Here is a 16,440-nt window from a genome sequence, read left to right on the forward strand (position 1 = left end):
TTATGCATTGTAACACAGTAGGGAATTTAAATTTTTTTTAAACCAAAAAAATTATTTAATTAAATGAAAGACTATATTTACTAGATGTTAAAAAAACTATTGATGGGAATCACAACTTGATATTGAGAAAATATTTTTCGTTATTTTTTAAAATGTGACTAAAATTCAGAGTTCATATGAAAGTGTAGAACTCATCAGCCATATTGTATATTTGTTTGTTTTACCTCAACTCAAATGATAAGTTGATAAGTTGTTTGTGACATCTTACCTCAACCAGTTGAACCATGCTAAGTTGCAAGTGTTCTACCTTTATCGGGTTATTATATGCATTCTATTTATAGTTTTGACAAGATTAGCTTGTTTTGTTACTCTAAAAATTGTTTCCAGGTATTAAAATGAAGACAAGTATTATATTTTGATGTTACATACAGAAGAACACAGCTTTTTTGTGATTGGTTGCCATGGTGACTATAACTTCAGCATTTACATAATAGTGCAGTTCTGGTATTGTTAATTTACGTGTAAACTGCAGAACATCTGCTAAAACCTGCTTTAATATGTAAATGAGGTTTTAAAGAAGTGCACAAGATGACATGAAAGACTTAACATTCACAAACTGACCTCAATTTGCATAAACTTTCAAAAAAATGTTTAGCACAACTTCCCACCTTTGACCTTAACATGCATAACATTTGACCCAAGCTTACACAAACTTTGATCTCAACTTGCATAACTTTTGACCTCGATGTATCTTTCGCGAACTTTGACCTCAACTTATATTACTTTGACCTTGATGTGATTTTCACAAACTTAGACCTCAACCTTTGACCTCAACTTGTATGACATTCAGTATTCATGTTTTAACCATTGTAAAGTAATTTACATGTACCGTCATGACCAGCAAGATTGTCAAGAACACATTAATGTTTAGTCCACTTACTTCAGTGCTAATTTACATACCATATTACACTTTGAACAGCATTAGTCATATTTACATATAATAGCATTTAACCTTTAACCTTTATATATATCACATACATAGTAACAAGTATAATGTATTTCAAGGAATTGTCTTGCCTAGACCCACTTAGTCTGTAAGGTACGCCGTGACGGAGCGCCCTCACACATCGGCCAACCATGAGAGGAAGCCGGTGAGGGTGAAACGTCACGACGTGTCTTACAGTCTAAGACCCACTTGGTTCATTTCAGCATTTTCCTCTTAACTCTTGCTCAAATATCTAAATTCATTATTAGTTCCCAAAAGAGGGGACTGTTACAATGGGTTCTGTCAGGCCATCTTTCTGTAATATGTCATTTCTCATTTTAAGACCTTGACATTTGACCTTGACCTTCAGGGTCAATTATCAAACCCAAGTTGAATATTGTAGACACTTTGTGGTATTTAAGTGTTGTGGGTATTTTTATTTTTTTTAAAAGGGAACAACACACATGCATTAATTTTGGTTCTCATCACTGTTTTGCGGAACGGTAGCCATATTTGGTATAAAAATCAACAATTTGCATAACAGCTCAGGAAACATTATGCAGAGATTTCCGTCATTCAAGCGTCTACTCCTAGGTATGTTAATTTTTACAGATACGACTTTTCAGTCAGTAACTTTAAATTTGACTCTGATCTTTGTCCTGTGACCAAAATTTAACACAACAAATCAATTTTAATCTGTTACGCGGAAGTAAAGTACTTGAGGGGGCTGTTTCTTCTATGAAGGCTTGTTTAATTTTGAAACGTAGTTTCAACTACTGATGCATCTGCCAGAAAACAGGTTGCAAATTCAAATTCGTACTGGGTTTTAAATCTACCTACTGTGATGTCATTGAAATCACTGCGATCCAAATCAACAAAGAAATTGAACCTGTTTGACATAAACTGCAGACTGGATGAGCCAATCAGAAAGGAACACATAGTCCATGAAGTACTTGGTTGAGATGTTGTGAAGTGAGACTCTAATCTGATTTTAGATTTGAATACAAAGCCTTTTTGGTAAATGTCTAAGCAAGAGTTGAGAGGATCCACTGAAAATCAACCAAGCAAGCGGTCTAGACAAGGAATTGTCTAACACATCAAAGACAATATGGTGGTATGCAAATGATGAGGGCGTGACTAAATTTGCATGATTGACAGGGTTGCTTCATCTAATCTTTGTATACAGTTCTACTACTATGACATGTCAGTGCTTACGAAAAGTAAGTGGATGACTTGTATTATAATCTACTCAAAAGTTAGAATTTTCAAATATATTAATATTTTATAAAATAGAATTTATGTACATCATCATCATTTAATCACTCTATGATAAAGATGAATCACTGAGTTTAGTAGTCTAGGTCCTGACAGGGACCATATTACGTACTACACTCCCAGTCTAGTCAATCCCCTTGCTTGAACACAGATATCTGTGCTCCCCCCCCCCCCCCTACGGTGTTCATATAAACATGATGATGTTCCGGCGTCCCCACATGATTTTAGTTTAAATAGACTGGAGGTGGAGTCCTGGTTGGACATTTGCATGTCATAGTCAAAACTGAAACAGCTGTACAAATGAATATTGATGAGCGATGACGACAGCCTGTCAATTTGTGATGCATTGCTACTGGCATGCGCCCTTTGCGCTTCATTCACCATGGGGATTGAACCACATTTAACGGCTTGAGCAAGGGGATTGACTAGACTGGGATTGTAGTACGTAATACGGTCCCTGTCAGGACCTAGACTAAGAGTTTAGGTGCTTTTGTAAAAAGTTTTACTGATCACAAATTTTTGTTAAATATTGATGTGTATGAGTTATTTGCCTGGAGTGCATAGTTCTGAGTTTATATATCCTCCTGTGACCTATTGCTATACCTACTATTCTTAGTTTGGTAAATTTAAAACTAAGTGGTTGTGTGCTGAGCATCCTCTGATGCGCATATATGTCACAAGTTTTGGGACATTTACAAAAATGAGTTTGATACAAATATTGAAAAATTTCAGTTTTTCAAGCATTATGTGTAATCCAAAGTAAATCTTCTTCTCAAGTTGTATCAGTTTTCGTCATAACCATTCCCATCGTCTGGACAACTGGTGTATTTTACTATGACTTAAGGGACCAAAAGAGAATTGATACAAGAAAACAGATCAAACCAAGATATACCTTGGAAGTGTACATAAACCTTGAGAAAACCATAAAACTTTTGAATTTCAGTGTCAAAAACCTTTTTTGGAAATATCCTGAAATGCGTGTGCACTGAAGATGTCCAGCACACGACCACTATAAGCTCTGATAAATACATATACAACAGTTCTACACTACTAGTATCAAACATTTACTAACATTTACAGTACCGAGCACATCATATCTATATCTCAAACTATAACATAATAAACTACAATATACAAGGTTTTTCTACATATATCTTACTTCATTAGCATGTTAATTAGCATGTCATTTGCATATTCTAATGCCAGCATTCATTAGTATGTAGTATAAATCTATTTGGAATTTTCATATTGTAAGATAGATCAGCATTAAAGTGCACAATGTATTATTAGCATGTCATTTGCATAATATGTATATTCTGGCTTTCTAGTAGCATTTGTATAAAATAAATCAGGCATGTCATTTGCATAATGTATGATATTATCAGCGTGTTATACATGATATAAAATCAATTAGCATATCATTTGCATAACTGATATACTAACATTCAAAAGTATGTTACATGCATAATATAAAATCAGTTAGCATATTTGCATAATTTATTATATACTAACATTCAATAGTATATTATAAATCATTTAGCATGTCATTTGCATAATGTATGATATATTAACATTAAAAAACATGTTATATGCATAATATAAATCAATTAGCATATCATTTGCATGATGTATGATATACTAACATTTAATAGTGTGTTATATGCATAGTATAAATTGTTTAGCATGTTATTTGCATAATGTATGATATACTAATGTTCAAAAACATGTTATATGTATATTATAAAGTAATTAGCATGTCATTTGCATATTGTATGATATACCAATCCTAGCATTTCAGTACAGGAATATTACATCTTTTAGAATTTACACACTAATGAAAAAAATCACATTTCATATCTTAATCATAATATATGTTTGCGGTGAAAGTAATCTTGTTGTATTTTGCCAGGCCACCAGATGAAGGAAAGATTATTTAACCATTTTATCAATTACTCTGTAGATGATTTATCATATATATCAGTGATTATATTATCATATATATTGGCAGCTTTTTAAATCTTTTGGGGAAAAATATTCAGAAAATTTTCAAAAAATTATGAAAAATTAAAATTTTAGCTTAATTCAAGACTTGTTCATTTGTTAAGGTTTGTATTGTTGAATATATTATTTTCACTTTCCAATCACTGGTATTTTTGGAAAACAAACTTGATTTTCTAATCATTATAGTTTTGTTTCTACATTATATGTGTATTTCAATATCATATACAGTAGTCTTGGTTTCCCAGTCTCTCACCACTGGGGCTCTGCCTACGAGACCACCCCAGACTTTCATCTGGGTGGTCTCATAGAAGAGCGCCCTCAGTGGTGAGAGTCTGGGTAACTGAGAACTACATATAGAGTGAAATTTAAGTGATATATGACATCACTGTTTGTAGATGGGTAAAGTTCTATTTTGATAAGAAGCTGTTGCTAAGAGACAAATGATTGACATGTACTTACAATATGGTAAATAATGAATGTATAATGATAGTTTTCATGTTACAGTCAACGTCATCAGACATCACCAAATACTATGTCTGTCATTTCATTTGTTTATCTTTGATACTGCATTGTGGGTAGATAAGGTCAACACTTCAAAGATGCTGACTTGGCACAAATGAACCAGACAGGAGGTACAACCAATGATATATCTTGACAATGCAGTGAACAGGCTAGACAAGGGCTAGGAGGTATGACCAGCTAATGATGTATCTCGACAGTGCAGTAAACAGACTAGACAAGGGCTAGGAGGTATGACCAGTTAATGATGTATCTTGACAGTACAGTGAACAGGCTATAGGGCTAGGAGGTACGACCAGCTAATGATGTATCTCGACAGTGCAGTAAACAGACTAGACAAGGGCTAGGAGGTATGACCAGTTAATGATGTATCTTGACAGTACAGTAAACAGGCTATAGGGCTAGGAGGTACGACCAGCTAATGATGTATCTCGACAGTGCAGTAAACAGACTAGACAAGGGCTAGGAGGTACAACCAGCTAATGATGTATCTTGACAGTGCAGTATACTGGCTACAAATGACCTGAAATCTGGTCCTAATTTGTACCACTGATCAACTGTGAAACTGACAAAGTTGAATGGTAACTGAGCTCTCCCAAAAATTTCCAAATTTCTCCGTCAGGGTTGACCAAACTAGTTCATGATGTGGTTAGTGTAACCTTTGAACCTTGTAGTGAGGCCAAATTGCCAGTGTTTTTCTACCCATATTGAAATATCAAAGATTAAAAATATGTTCATGACACACAGTTTTGGCAATAGATGATGAACTTGGCTGTAATATAGATTTTATGTTAATGTCACCATGAAATGTGTACAGTTACTCTGTTATTCCCACCAACAAATTTCATACTGTGGTTTTCAAAATTTTCAGTGTTGGATTTTTTGGAGTGAAATATTTGTGCCAAGCAAGAAACTGATGTTGTTTGTGTAATAAGTGTTTTAACCTTATCAGTTGATATCTGTACGGTAATTGTAAGATAACTATATACTTTCATAAATACATTAAAATTTTGTACTGCACTAAAGTACTTGGATAAATCCTAGCTTTCAACCCCAGTCCTCAGGTCTTCTTCAGGGATGAGATGTCATGTGTTGTTTTCACATGAATGACTTCAGAATATTGTCCCAGACAGGTGGTAAAGTATATCAGTCCACGTCTCTGTTTAGCAATGGTTTTAATGTTCTGATATAAATGGCTTCTTTGATTCCCCTGACAAACCAGTCTGGTTCCCTATCCCACATTCTCCATGTCAATTCTAATGTCCAGACAGTCTTATGAATGTCTTTGGAAACATACTCCATGTCAATTCTAATGTCTGGACAGTCTTATGGATGTCTTTGGAAACATACTCCATGTCAATTCTAATGTCTGGACAGTCTTATGGATGTCTTTGGAAACTTCCGATGCCGCACAACTAAGGACGTCAGTGCTCCTGAAAACTGGATGTCAATGTTCTTTCCATTTCACCAATGTAGTCAACCTGTCTGAGACAATATTTTGAAGTCTGTATACATGCGTAAACAATGCATGACTTCACATCCCTGAAGAAGATCTTAGGACTCAGTCTGAAAGCTAGGATTTATCCAAGTATTTTGGTGCAGTACTAAGTTTTAATATATTTGTATAAACTATTCACCTGCACAGATGTGTCTTCATCATTATATACTGTTATATTGATATAGAAATTGTACAACATTTTATGGCATTGGAATAAATGTTGTCAGTAAACTGTCTGTATAAATATATGGATTTTATGACTGTTTTGTACATTTTGGCAAAGACTAGTAAATTAAATGGGTACAAACTGAGTTTATTTGGGATGCCCTCGCGTAACCATTCTTTCCAAAATGGATACAAGTAGGGTAACTAGAATTGGTGATGCCAAAGAGAGGTACTTTTATTTCCACTTTGAAGACCCCAAAGTTGTGTAAATGTACTAAATATGTCTATTTAATCACAGCTGGGATTTAATTAAAGGGGCACAAGCTGAGTTTATACGTGTTTAGGTGTAGTTTTTACTGTATATTTAAAAGGTACTCACAGTATTGTACTACTGAAGCACATGAAACTATCATTTGTAATTGACTGAATTCAAACCTGGTATTAAGATATAACCCATAAATGATCCAATGACGTAATTTATGGTATGTACCAAAAAATGTTCCAGGAAATCCCTACTACACATGTACATGTACATTCAACAGTTCTAACAATGACAGAACATAATTGTAATGTCATAGAAGACGTGTATCGACATTAACATTATACTGGAATATGGTTTTATTTAAATTCCACTTGAGTAAAAGTGTATAAACTCAGCTTGTGCCACTTTAATAATAACCTTAGTTTTACAGAACACTGTTTTTCACCTGCTCAAAGCACTTTACAATCCTATGGTAGCACAAAGGCTCTAAATTTAATCTCCCTGGTGAGCATACAATGCATTGCAACCTCTGCAGGATCCTTCACATTGCAACCTCTATCCTACAGGTACCCATTTATACAACTGGGATGACTTGGGTACAGTGGTGATACTTCCACTAAGTATACATATATAGGTTCTGTCTTACCAGCTGGGTACCCAGTTATATAGCTGGGATGACATGGATACAGTGGTGATACTTCTACTAAGTATACATACATGTATATAGGTTCTGTCTCACCAGCTGGGTACCCAGTTATACAGCTGGGTTGATGTAAGAAGAGATTTCATTTACCTCTATTTCCTTCATATATATGGTCATTTGTTTTATATTACTTTTGTTCCGAGAGTGAGCTCTTTTCCGTTTATCACTTTGAGAAAATGCACTCAATCCTAGAACTATCAAAAACAAACCACAGCATAGGAAGTAAGTTCCACCTATCTACAGTGACGTCATCACAGAGGGTGGACAGTTCGATGTACATAACTGACAAGTACGTTGACACCTGAATTCTAACCGTTTCACACGTCCAGTGTACTCAACACCTCCAGTAAATTTGGATCATTTGGTCAGATCCAGTTAGACACTGAAGAAGTACAAGTGTGATTTGTTCAAAACATGTCTGTTTCTCAATCAGACATGTAAGAAGTGATCTTGTGTATGCAGGAGATAGAGGCAAGTAGAGAAATGGAGTCCTATTACTAAATACATTGGGTTTAATATGTAAGATAATTACAGATTTTTTTTCAGTTCACCTCAAATCTGCGAGGATCTTGGTTGTCCGCTAGCAGAGCTCTTACTATTTAGTGGATCATGGATGTACTCCCCTAATACCTAATCAAAACGTCGAGCACAACGCATAGCATAGACAGGGCAGAGATTTAGATTTATTGCATTTCAAGGCCTGTCACGTGTGTATTAAAAGTGGGTTACCTTTATGTAATAGAATAGAAAGCGAAATACTATACACAAACACTCGGCAATCAAAAAACAAACAGAAGCATATGCATACAAACCATTCGAAATTTTAACTTCAACATTTCCTGACGGCTCTGAAAAGCCTTATAAGTATACGTACAAGTTTACAAATTTCTGTTGACTTCGTCTTTTGATCGTAACAAAAACGGTAAAACTTGCAATCTCTCGAGGAACGTACTTGACCCCTATGTGGTTAATGAACGAGAGAAGGGTTATATAATAGTGCAGATATAATTATTGCAGCAACCGAGTGCGTAGTGCGCAGTTTATGGTTAGCGAACACACCTGTGTGGTGGTCACAAACTGGCCAATCAGGTTTGAGGATGCGTTGACAAATTCGTGAGTCACTGCGTGCTACAGGCCAGTGATTGGCCAATTTATTTCAACCACCTGTGGATCACGTGTTTCTATCAGTTTTGTCATTCTGGGATTTAATTTCGATGTGAGAGGACAGTCATGCCGTGTGGTCACTATTACACGTTGTGGGCAGTTGTTTGTAGATAGTAATCTAGTTTTGCTTCTCCATCGTTTCGCCGTTTTCGGGAACAGACTGGTGAGTAAAATTTAATTCTCGTGTCCTTCAAATTTTACGTCACCTTCAGAATTGTTTGTGTTAGTTCACAAGACTTAAAACCGTCTCTGCGTGCCTCAAAATCTTACGTGATTTCGCTGTTATCACTATCGCCGATCTGTAGTCTGATTGTTAGCTACAGTCTGGACATTATACGTCATTTCATAACCATCGTGGAGAGGGCAGTTCTAAGTGCATTTGCCAAGTGTTGTACGTTTTCAAAATATGTACCCTACTCGCATTTTGTTTGATAAAATACGTTCTCTCCGTTTATCAGCTTCTCAAATGATCAAAACCTACGAAAATTATTAGCAAGATAGAGACATCATTTACCATTATTCCGAGTCTACAGTCATATCGTCAAGGGGATTCATATTTGACCCACGGCACTTATTTCCCGAGATACGCTTCAGAATAGAATAAAATATCGATAATATTGAGAATTATATGAAAGGAGGTAAAATAACACGCGTTTCTAGGATCGCGTAAGTCTACACCTCGCGAAATATACACAACATATCGGAAAACAAGTGCGTGTGATTTGACCTTATTGTAACTGCGCTGTTATTGTTCTATATTTTCGACCTGTAAAAAGACGTCGAATTTAATCAGCATAAATTCTTTGTAATGATGTAAACAAGGCGTAGGGTATTGCAATTTATTTTTGAAGTCTGACTGTGATAGTTGTACAGTTTGAGACTAGTTACAATTAATGTTGCTTTTAAATTATTGTTCGTGGGTTTGCACTAAAGTTAGTTTTGTGTGCCAACCCTGAAAGAATGAAAAGCGCAAAAATTAAAAAGTCAAAAACTCACGCTACAATTGTTGCATCTATGTCTGAGACATGTCTGAGAAATAATCTTTAAACTAAAATATGTTATTTATTCTATGCTTTATTCAATTTTTGAGTAAATGTTCATTACAAATATATATGTTTGTAGTGTAGAGCTTGTCTTAATATTGTACATGCAAACGTAAATATCTTACTCATAAAACAAAGTGTTTACACACATGAAGTAAATTATGATTGGATGTCATTCGAGAAGAAAATGGTATTCATCTTCATTTATTAGCATGGCATAGAATATTGTGTAAAAGGGTGGAAACATTTTTTTTTGGGGGGGGGGGTTAAACTTTAAATGTTGGTGGTGGTGGTGGTGGTGGTGGTGGTGGTGGTGGTGGGGCTGATGGTATTGTTGTTTGTAGTAGTGGTGGTGGTGGTGTTGTTGTTGTTGGTGGTGATGGTGGTGATATTTTTATTGAGACAAGTTACACATCATACAAATTACGAACGGATTTTGAGAGATGCAAAAATTGAATTCATTGTTTATGTGAAAAATGTTTAACATGTATTTCACTCGGCATTTGAAATAAAACCCCACAAAAAGGGAGTCAAAACCATGCTGACTTCACTCTGTACTCGTGTCTTTTCCATTATGTTGTGTTCTTGGTATTTCTGTACATGTTCGTGTAATATCATCTAGAGTTTCTGCCCTACGGATAATTCGCCAACAGTCTTTATCAACCAGAATTTCAGCAGGCCGGCACTGAAAAGAGACATTATAAATGATTAAATATAGTATAGTACAGAATAGTATAAGGAAACAATTATAACATAATCTCATTCTGCTGTTCATGTTGTTACAATTCAATCACTTATACATGCATAGCACATTAGAAAGCCTTCAGTAATTACAAGGGGAGGGCCGGGGGAAATCAAACCCAGTCTGGGACATCAAATGTCACCCCTCTCCCTTATTCGTTGAGCTAAAAAGTGACCCTCCCTCAATTTCCATTCTCTAAAATATGACCCTCCCCATGTTCAAATATTTCATACTTGCAAGCCAGTGTACATTTTTGCACTAAATATTGTATTATGTGAACAAGGTTTTAATACACTAAATAGGAATCAGGGTTGAGGCGTGGAGTTGAGTTGTGTCATTCGGAACATCAACAAATCTTTTATGGTATATATGTCTTAATCAGTGCAAGGATATGATCAGCACTCCACCAAGGCAATAACATACAATCTTATTGCCTTTTCACCATAGATGAACAAGGCAATAATATTATAATATTACCCTCATATTATAGTTTGATGATAGGACATAGCAATAGGCACCGACGTCACGGATAGCCAGACCACAACCTTCATGTGGGCGTGGTAAGCTCCGATTTTGACCGAGAAAATCAGCACTCTCACATATTGGTCCAACTACATTGAAGACTTTACATGATTTATCATCTTCCTGAAAAGATGACATAAAATAAAGATCACGTTATCAATTAATTGCTTTAAAATCTTCCACTTGAATTTCATAGGGCCTCTAGCCTGGTTTTCTGAAACTAAAGACACATACAGCTTTCAACCATTCAGCAAAACTAAACAAACAATGCTCTGGAGTTTGGTGCTTCATAAATTTGATTGATTGATTGACTGATTGATTGATTGACTGGCTGATTGACTGATTGGTTGATTGACTGATTGACTGATTGATTGATTGATTGGTAGTTTGTTTGAATTTTGGGTCCTCGGTTACTGACTGTCCCCTTTAATATTGTTTTTTCTAACCTGTGTTGGTTCAATAAGTTGTATGTGGTGATAGGCTCCATATAAACTTGGTCTAATAACTTCTGCCATAGAACCGTCTATAACTATGAATCTAAAAGAAATGAAAGATAGTACAAATTTGACCATAAAAGTTGACGGAAGTCTAAATGATGACTTCTAAAATACTGTTACAGTAGTCAAATAATTTACAAGTTTTGATAAAAATTTTGGTGTGATATTAAAAATCAGATTTTCCAAGGAAGGCAACCACTTGATTTTAATTGAATGTTGGAATGATAGCCCAACATGAATGTATTATTCAGCAAAAGTCAGTATTGTTTTCATCCACAAGACACAAAATCGGTCATTTTACTGATCACCGTCACTATCACCTCTCTGTTTCAGGGCTTGTTATAACTGGACATTCTACATAATTCTATTAACAACCAAACTGTATTTTGTAGTCCTTGTGCCATGAGCATGTGGTATGTGTTTTAAAATCTGTGTAGTCGCATTAGCTGTCTTATAATAAATGCTCTCTCATTTTACCAGCTTCAAATTGCCAAAACGTACGAAAATAATCTTCAAGTTAGAGACATCATATACCTAGGGGTATAGCCATCGTTCAAATGACTCTTTGAAAAATGGCCCGATATGAATTACATCATCCCATAAGTATAAACAGATTTAAACAAGGACACGATACAAGGATGCAAGCACAGCAGATGTGAAATGCTGTTAACACAAATCGAGCCTCTTTCTCGATCAGATTTAACCAGATTGCATTGTGGGACAAAGAATGATCATAAGTAAGACAACTAGCTAATAACCTTTTATCTTCATTATCCTTTACACCAATCACCTTGGTAACCAATATGGCGGCATTTCCGATTATCGATCTACCTGGTTCAAGTATGAGGCTCAGGTTTCTGTTAGAAAGTTTTTCTGCGATTGAATCCACCAGATCTGATGGACTTGGCATATCATCTTCATTCTAAAAATATACAAAAAACACAAAATTGGCTGGGTGAACACAGATGAATCAACATATGGTCATGTAGACACGTACCTATTTACAATGCATGGTACTCTTTCCTCTACAGTCGCACTCCATTTCAATATACAGACACACAACCTTCTACAAGATTCATAGTAAATTTTCATTTCACAACTACATACACATGTAGCTGCTTTTACAATTTGAAAAGGACTAGACAGTGAACAACTGAATCCCATAGAATGATTGATTAATAGACATACTTCCTTCATATCCATACGTTGACAAATCCAGCCGTGTGTGCCTGCGTGTACACACATGCATGCACACACACACACACACACACACACACACACACACACACACACACACACACACAAAGATACACACATACATACATATATACATACATACATGCATACATGCATACATAAATACATACATACATACATACATACATACAGACAGACAGACAGACAGACACAGACAGACAGACAGACATACATACATACATACATACATACATACATACATACATACATACATACATACATACATACACATGCCTATGGTATGCTGAGAAACTTAAATATAAAGCCACACAGAAAGATATTTAAAAATTTACTTGAATGTATTTTTCATAGTTGATGCCAAGTCCTCCGCCAATATTTAGGTATTTTAATATGAAGCCTTGACCTTCAATGTTGTCAACCCAGCACAACATCACTGCCAAGACAGCTCTAATGAAACAAATATAACGCCAATGACATCGAAGAACATATGACCACTTTAATATTCATGCTTCAACTGAACAATGTAGTATAAATATTAACTGTGAAGAATCTCACAGAAATAAATAGACAAATCAACTAATTGAAACTTAGACATCACATTAGGGGCGCTGATTTACTTACTGTATTACTTCAGTGTTGTGTACAGTAGATCCTACGTGACAGTGAAGACCAAGAAGATTGAGATATGGATAACATTTAACCATCTCCAACGCTTTATCCATATCTTTCATTTCAATACCAAATTTTGATCCCTTCAATCCTGTTGAAATGTATGGGTGGACCTCCTGTAATTATCAGAAAATGTTAGAAAATTCCACATATGTGTGTGTGTGTGTATGTGTGTGTGTGTGCGTGTGTGTGCGTGTGCAGACTTGACCTCCCCTTATTTGAGTATACATATATGTGCCACCCTTTGGGATGTGTTTTCTACTAAAACAGGGTCTATTTTTTTCGTACCAAATAGTCTAAAACAGGGACCACTTCGCATTATTTTCAATTTTTCTTGTTCTACTGTGGTCCATTGTCCTTTACCAAATCATAACTGCCATTTATTGCCCAAAAATATTGCCTCCTAAGGAAAATGTATTTAGGTCCAAACTTTCATCCTGTAAATGGTCTTAAATGGGTTATTGATTTTTGGTCAAAGTGGGTCTAAAATGTGGCGTTTCCTGTACTGGTCACACACACCCCTACCAGAGCTGGCCACTGGTACCGCTCCTGGGTAAAATTCATCCCTCGCATGGCAACTTCAACATTCACTTACCGGATCTATATCTGGATTCATTCGCAGAAAAATTCGAGCAGATTTATTGAGATCCTCGCACACTTCATTTATGTGACGAAGATCGAACAACGAATCAGCATTCATCATGACGTCATGATTGACAGCAAGTTCGATTTCCCATCTCGTTTTGCCGTTACCATTGTAGATAAGGTTTTGAGGGTTGAATCTCGCCAAAAGAGCTAGTTTAAGTTCATTGCCACTAACAAGTACAGCGGTGCAACCCAGTTCTTGCAGGATTCGTAATATCTCCACAGTATAATTGGCTTTCATTGCAAACCCTGTGGTAATTTTAAAAAAGAAGACATTTATTATTATGCAAATGACCCATTGGGAACATGATACGATAAAGTAGTGAAGATTAAAGCAATGTAATTTCCAATACGCATGTCAGGACATCACTGTTTGTAAAATGAGGCATCGCAATCATCTCTTACTCATTGTAGGTTCCAACCATCACACTGAATTTGGGTTTTACATGTAATGACACCATAAAAGTAACTTGAAAGATGAAGTGGATTAGCACTTGTTATCATTGTTAATCTTTTCTCAGCTTTAGTTGTCTGATAAGAAATGGTGTAATTAAATCACTATGTCCATGAATTTGAAAAAAAATAACTTGTTTGAGTTGTGTCGTGATTCAGTAAGAGTTCGGCTCTATCAACCAATGGAGAGCAATAGAGTATAAAGTTCACATTGATCGATTATATATATATATATGTGTGTGTGTATATATGATGTGATGTGATGAGCAATGTAAAGGGAGTTGCTAGTTGCATGGATATGGATGTATTAGGGATGCCCTTATACATCCATGCTAGTTGTAACTTGGAGTTTTAAGATCCTCAGACAACACACACACACACACACACACACACACACACACACACACACACACACACACACACACACACACACTTACAAGTATTATATTAACAATTGTTTTTGATATTTTTATGCAAATCGTGAAACTAAAAGCTAAAAAAAAAAAAAAAAAATTATTGCTATACTTGTATTATAGTTGTTCAACTGAACTGGCATAAATGGCTTCAATTGCAAATACATGTTAGAAGGAAATACCAGTAAATCACAATGTATAGTGACATAGATATGTAGGTCATGTCATAGAATTTATTTACACAACTGTGGAGTCTCCCAGTGGTAGTGGTAAGGGTTATTTTATACAATAGTGATCTGTATATGTTTGAGAGTCCGGGCAAAAAAAACAACTTACATCACATAGCTGCCATTATTCAATATTGGCTCACATACTCGGGCTGTGGCTAACTGTGGACAATGAATTAATAGTAGGGTAGCAGTGACTTGCCATACAATAGATCTCGAAATACACCGTAACCTAGTATAGCTGCTGACTAATTTTTTTTTTTTTACAGAATAACGTAATAAACTTGTGGTCACTTCATCACATATTTCGTTCTATATGATTTTATATTGGACAATGTACATCCAAGTTCGTAAATACACAGTCTAGTCAGTTATTTCAGTCACAGAGGTGATACTTTTAAAGGTAGGTCAAAGTTCACCTTGTATTGTCATATGGTTACAATGGCCACCACGTGCACTTCACTGTAAATGAAGGTGCCAGGTGATGTCTGTCAAACGTTACAATGGTCTGGTGAGATCAAATCAAATGTGCTCTTCATTCTCGATAAAACGATGTGTGTGTAATGTGAGAGAGACGTGGGGAGGGTAAGATCATAAACCTGTAATAACCCCCACCCCCGGGCCCCACCCCTTAGAACTATTCATTTACATACCTAATAAATGTGGCAAGTTGTATTTCCGTAAAGCGTCCGTGTACAACATTACATTTTCCTCTATCTGGCGTTTACTATACAGAAAGTATGGACTCGAACTTTCCATCTCCTTGTCAATTTCATCGCAGAGTGATTTCACTTTCAATTCCTCACAAAACAGGAAACCGTCGTCACTCGTATAGAAATATTGCGAAGCATATGTCTGATATTCTCGGTCTGTTGACTTTAACCGTTTCGAAGTCGCCATGATTGTTGATTAATCATCAATTGAAACCGTGATAGGTACAATACATTATTAATTATGTCAAATGTTCCAGGTCAGTCGAACTTTACATGCACCGTACCGTTTACGCGTGAAGGGCAACTGTCGCATTCGGAAAATGAAACATCGTATTAAAATGTACCTTAAAGTCTGGCCAGTGTCTCCGGGGGGTAGGTGAGAAAATATCGTGGTGAGCCCCCCATTCTCTCTGTATAAACCAAACCACGAATAAAAAAATTATTATCCCCTCCCATGAAGTCTTCCAAATTTCACACGTCGGGTAAAATCAGACATATAGATGGCGCCCTCATTATATTTTTATTTTATGCTTTTGTTTTCTGTTACTATTCATGTATACATTCCATTGTAAGTTATCGACCAATCATGTGTACCCCATCCACCTGTACGAACTAGCAGGTTGCAACGTGGTAAAAGCAGTACATTCTTTTTATTTCAGTCGTTCGAGTAGTTCTGCGGTCCTCTCACCTAATACATCCATGCCACAATCAATTGCAAGCGTGGTA

General features: G+C 35.8%; 1 protein-coding gene across 1 annotated transcript; it reads right to left on the reverse strand.

Annotated features, from left to right (window-relative positions):
• Positions 1-10,162: 10,162 nt before the first annotated feature.
• LOC144451810 (uncharacterized) lies at positions 10,163-15,901 on the reverse strand. Its single transcript, XM_078142713.1, has 8 exons — positions 15,655-15,901; positions 13,859-14,157; positions 13,216-13,379; positions 12,927-13,041; positions 12,135-12,298; positions 11,326-11,416; positions 10,835-11,002; positions 10,163-10,300 (listed from the first exon to the last, which is right to left on the reverse strand). The coding sequence occupies exons 1-8, from the start codon at positions 15,899-15,901 to the stop codon at positions 10,163-10,165; spliced, it is 1,386 nt and encodes a 461-aa protein (XP_077998839.1).
• Between the last annotated feature and the right edge of the window lie 539 nt (positions 15,902-16,440).

Source organism: Glandiceps talaboti, chromosome 21 (genome assembly GCF_964340395.1).
Source record: "Glandiceps talaboti chromosome 21, keGlaTala1.1, whole genome shotgun sequence".
Lineage (NCBI taxonomy): Eukaryota > Metazoa > Hemichordata > Enteropneusta > Spengelidae > Glandiceps > Glandiceps talaboti.

Excerpts from the sequence above, each read along its gene's own strand:
- LOC144451810 (XM_078142713.1), bottom strand. The coding sequence starts at position 15,901 with ATGGCGACTTCGAAACGGTTAAAGTCAACAGACCGAGAATATCAGACA. Across the intron at positions 13,042-13,215 it reads CACAACACTGAAGTAATACA|AGCTGTCTTGGCAGTGATGT; the intron begins GTAAGTAAATCA and ends TTGTTTCATTAG. Across the intron at positions 11,417-12,134 it reads AAGGATAATGAAGATAAAAG|ATTCATAGTTATAGACGGTT; the intron begins GTTATTAGCTAG and ends CATTTCTTTTAG.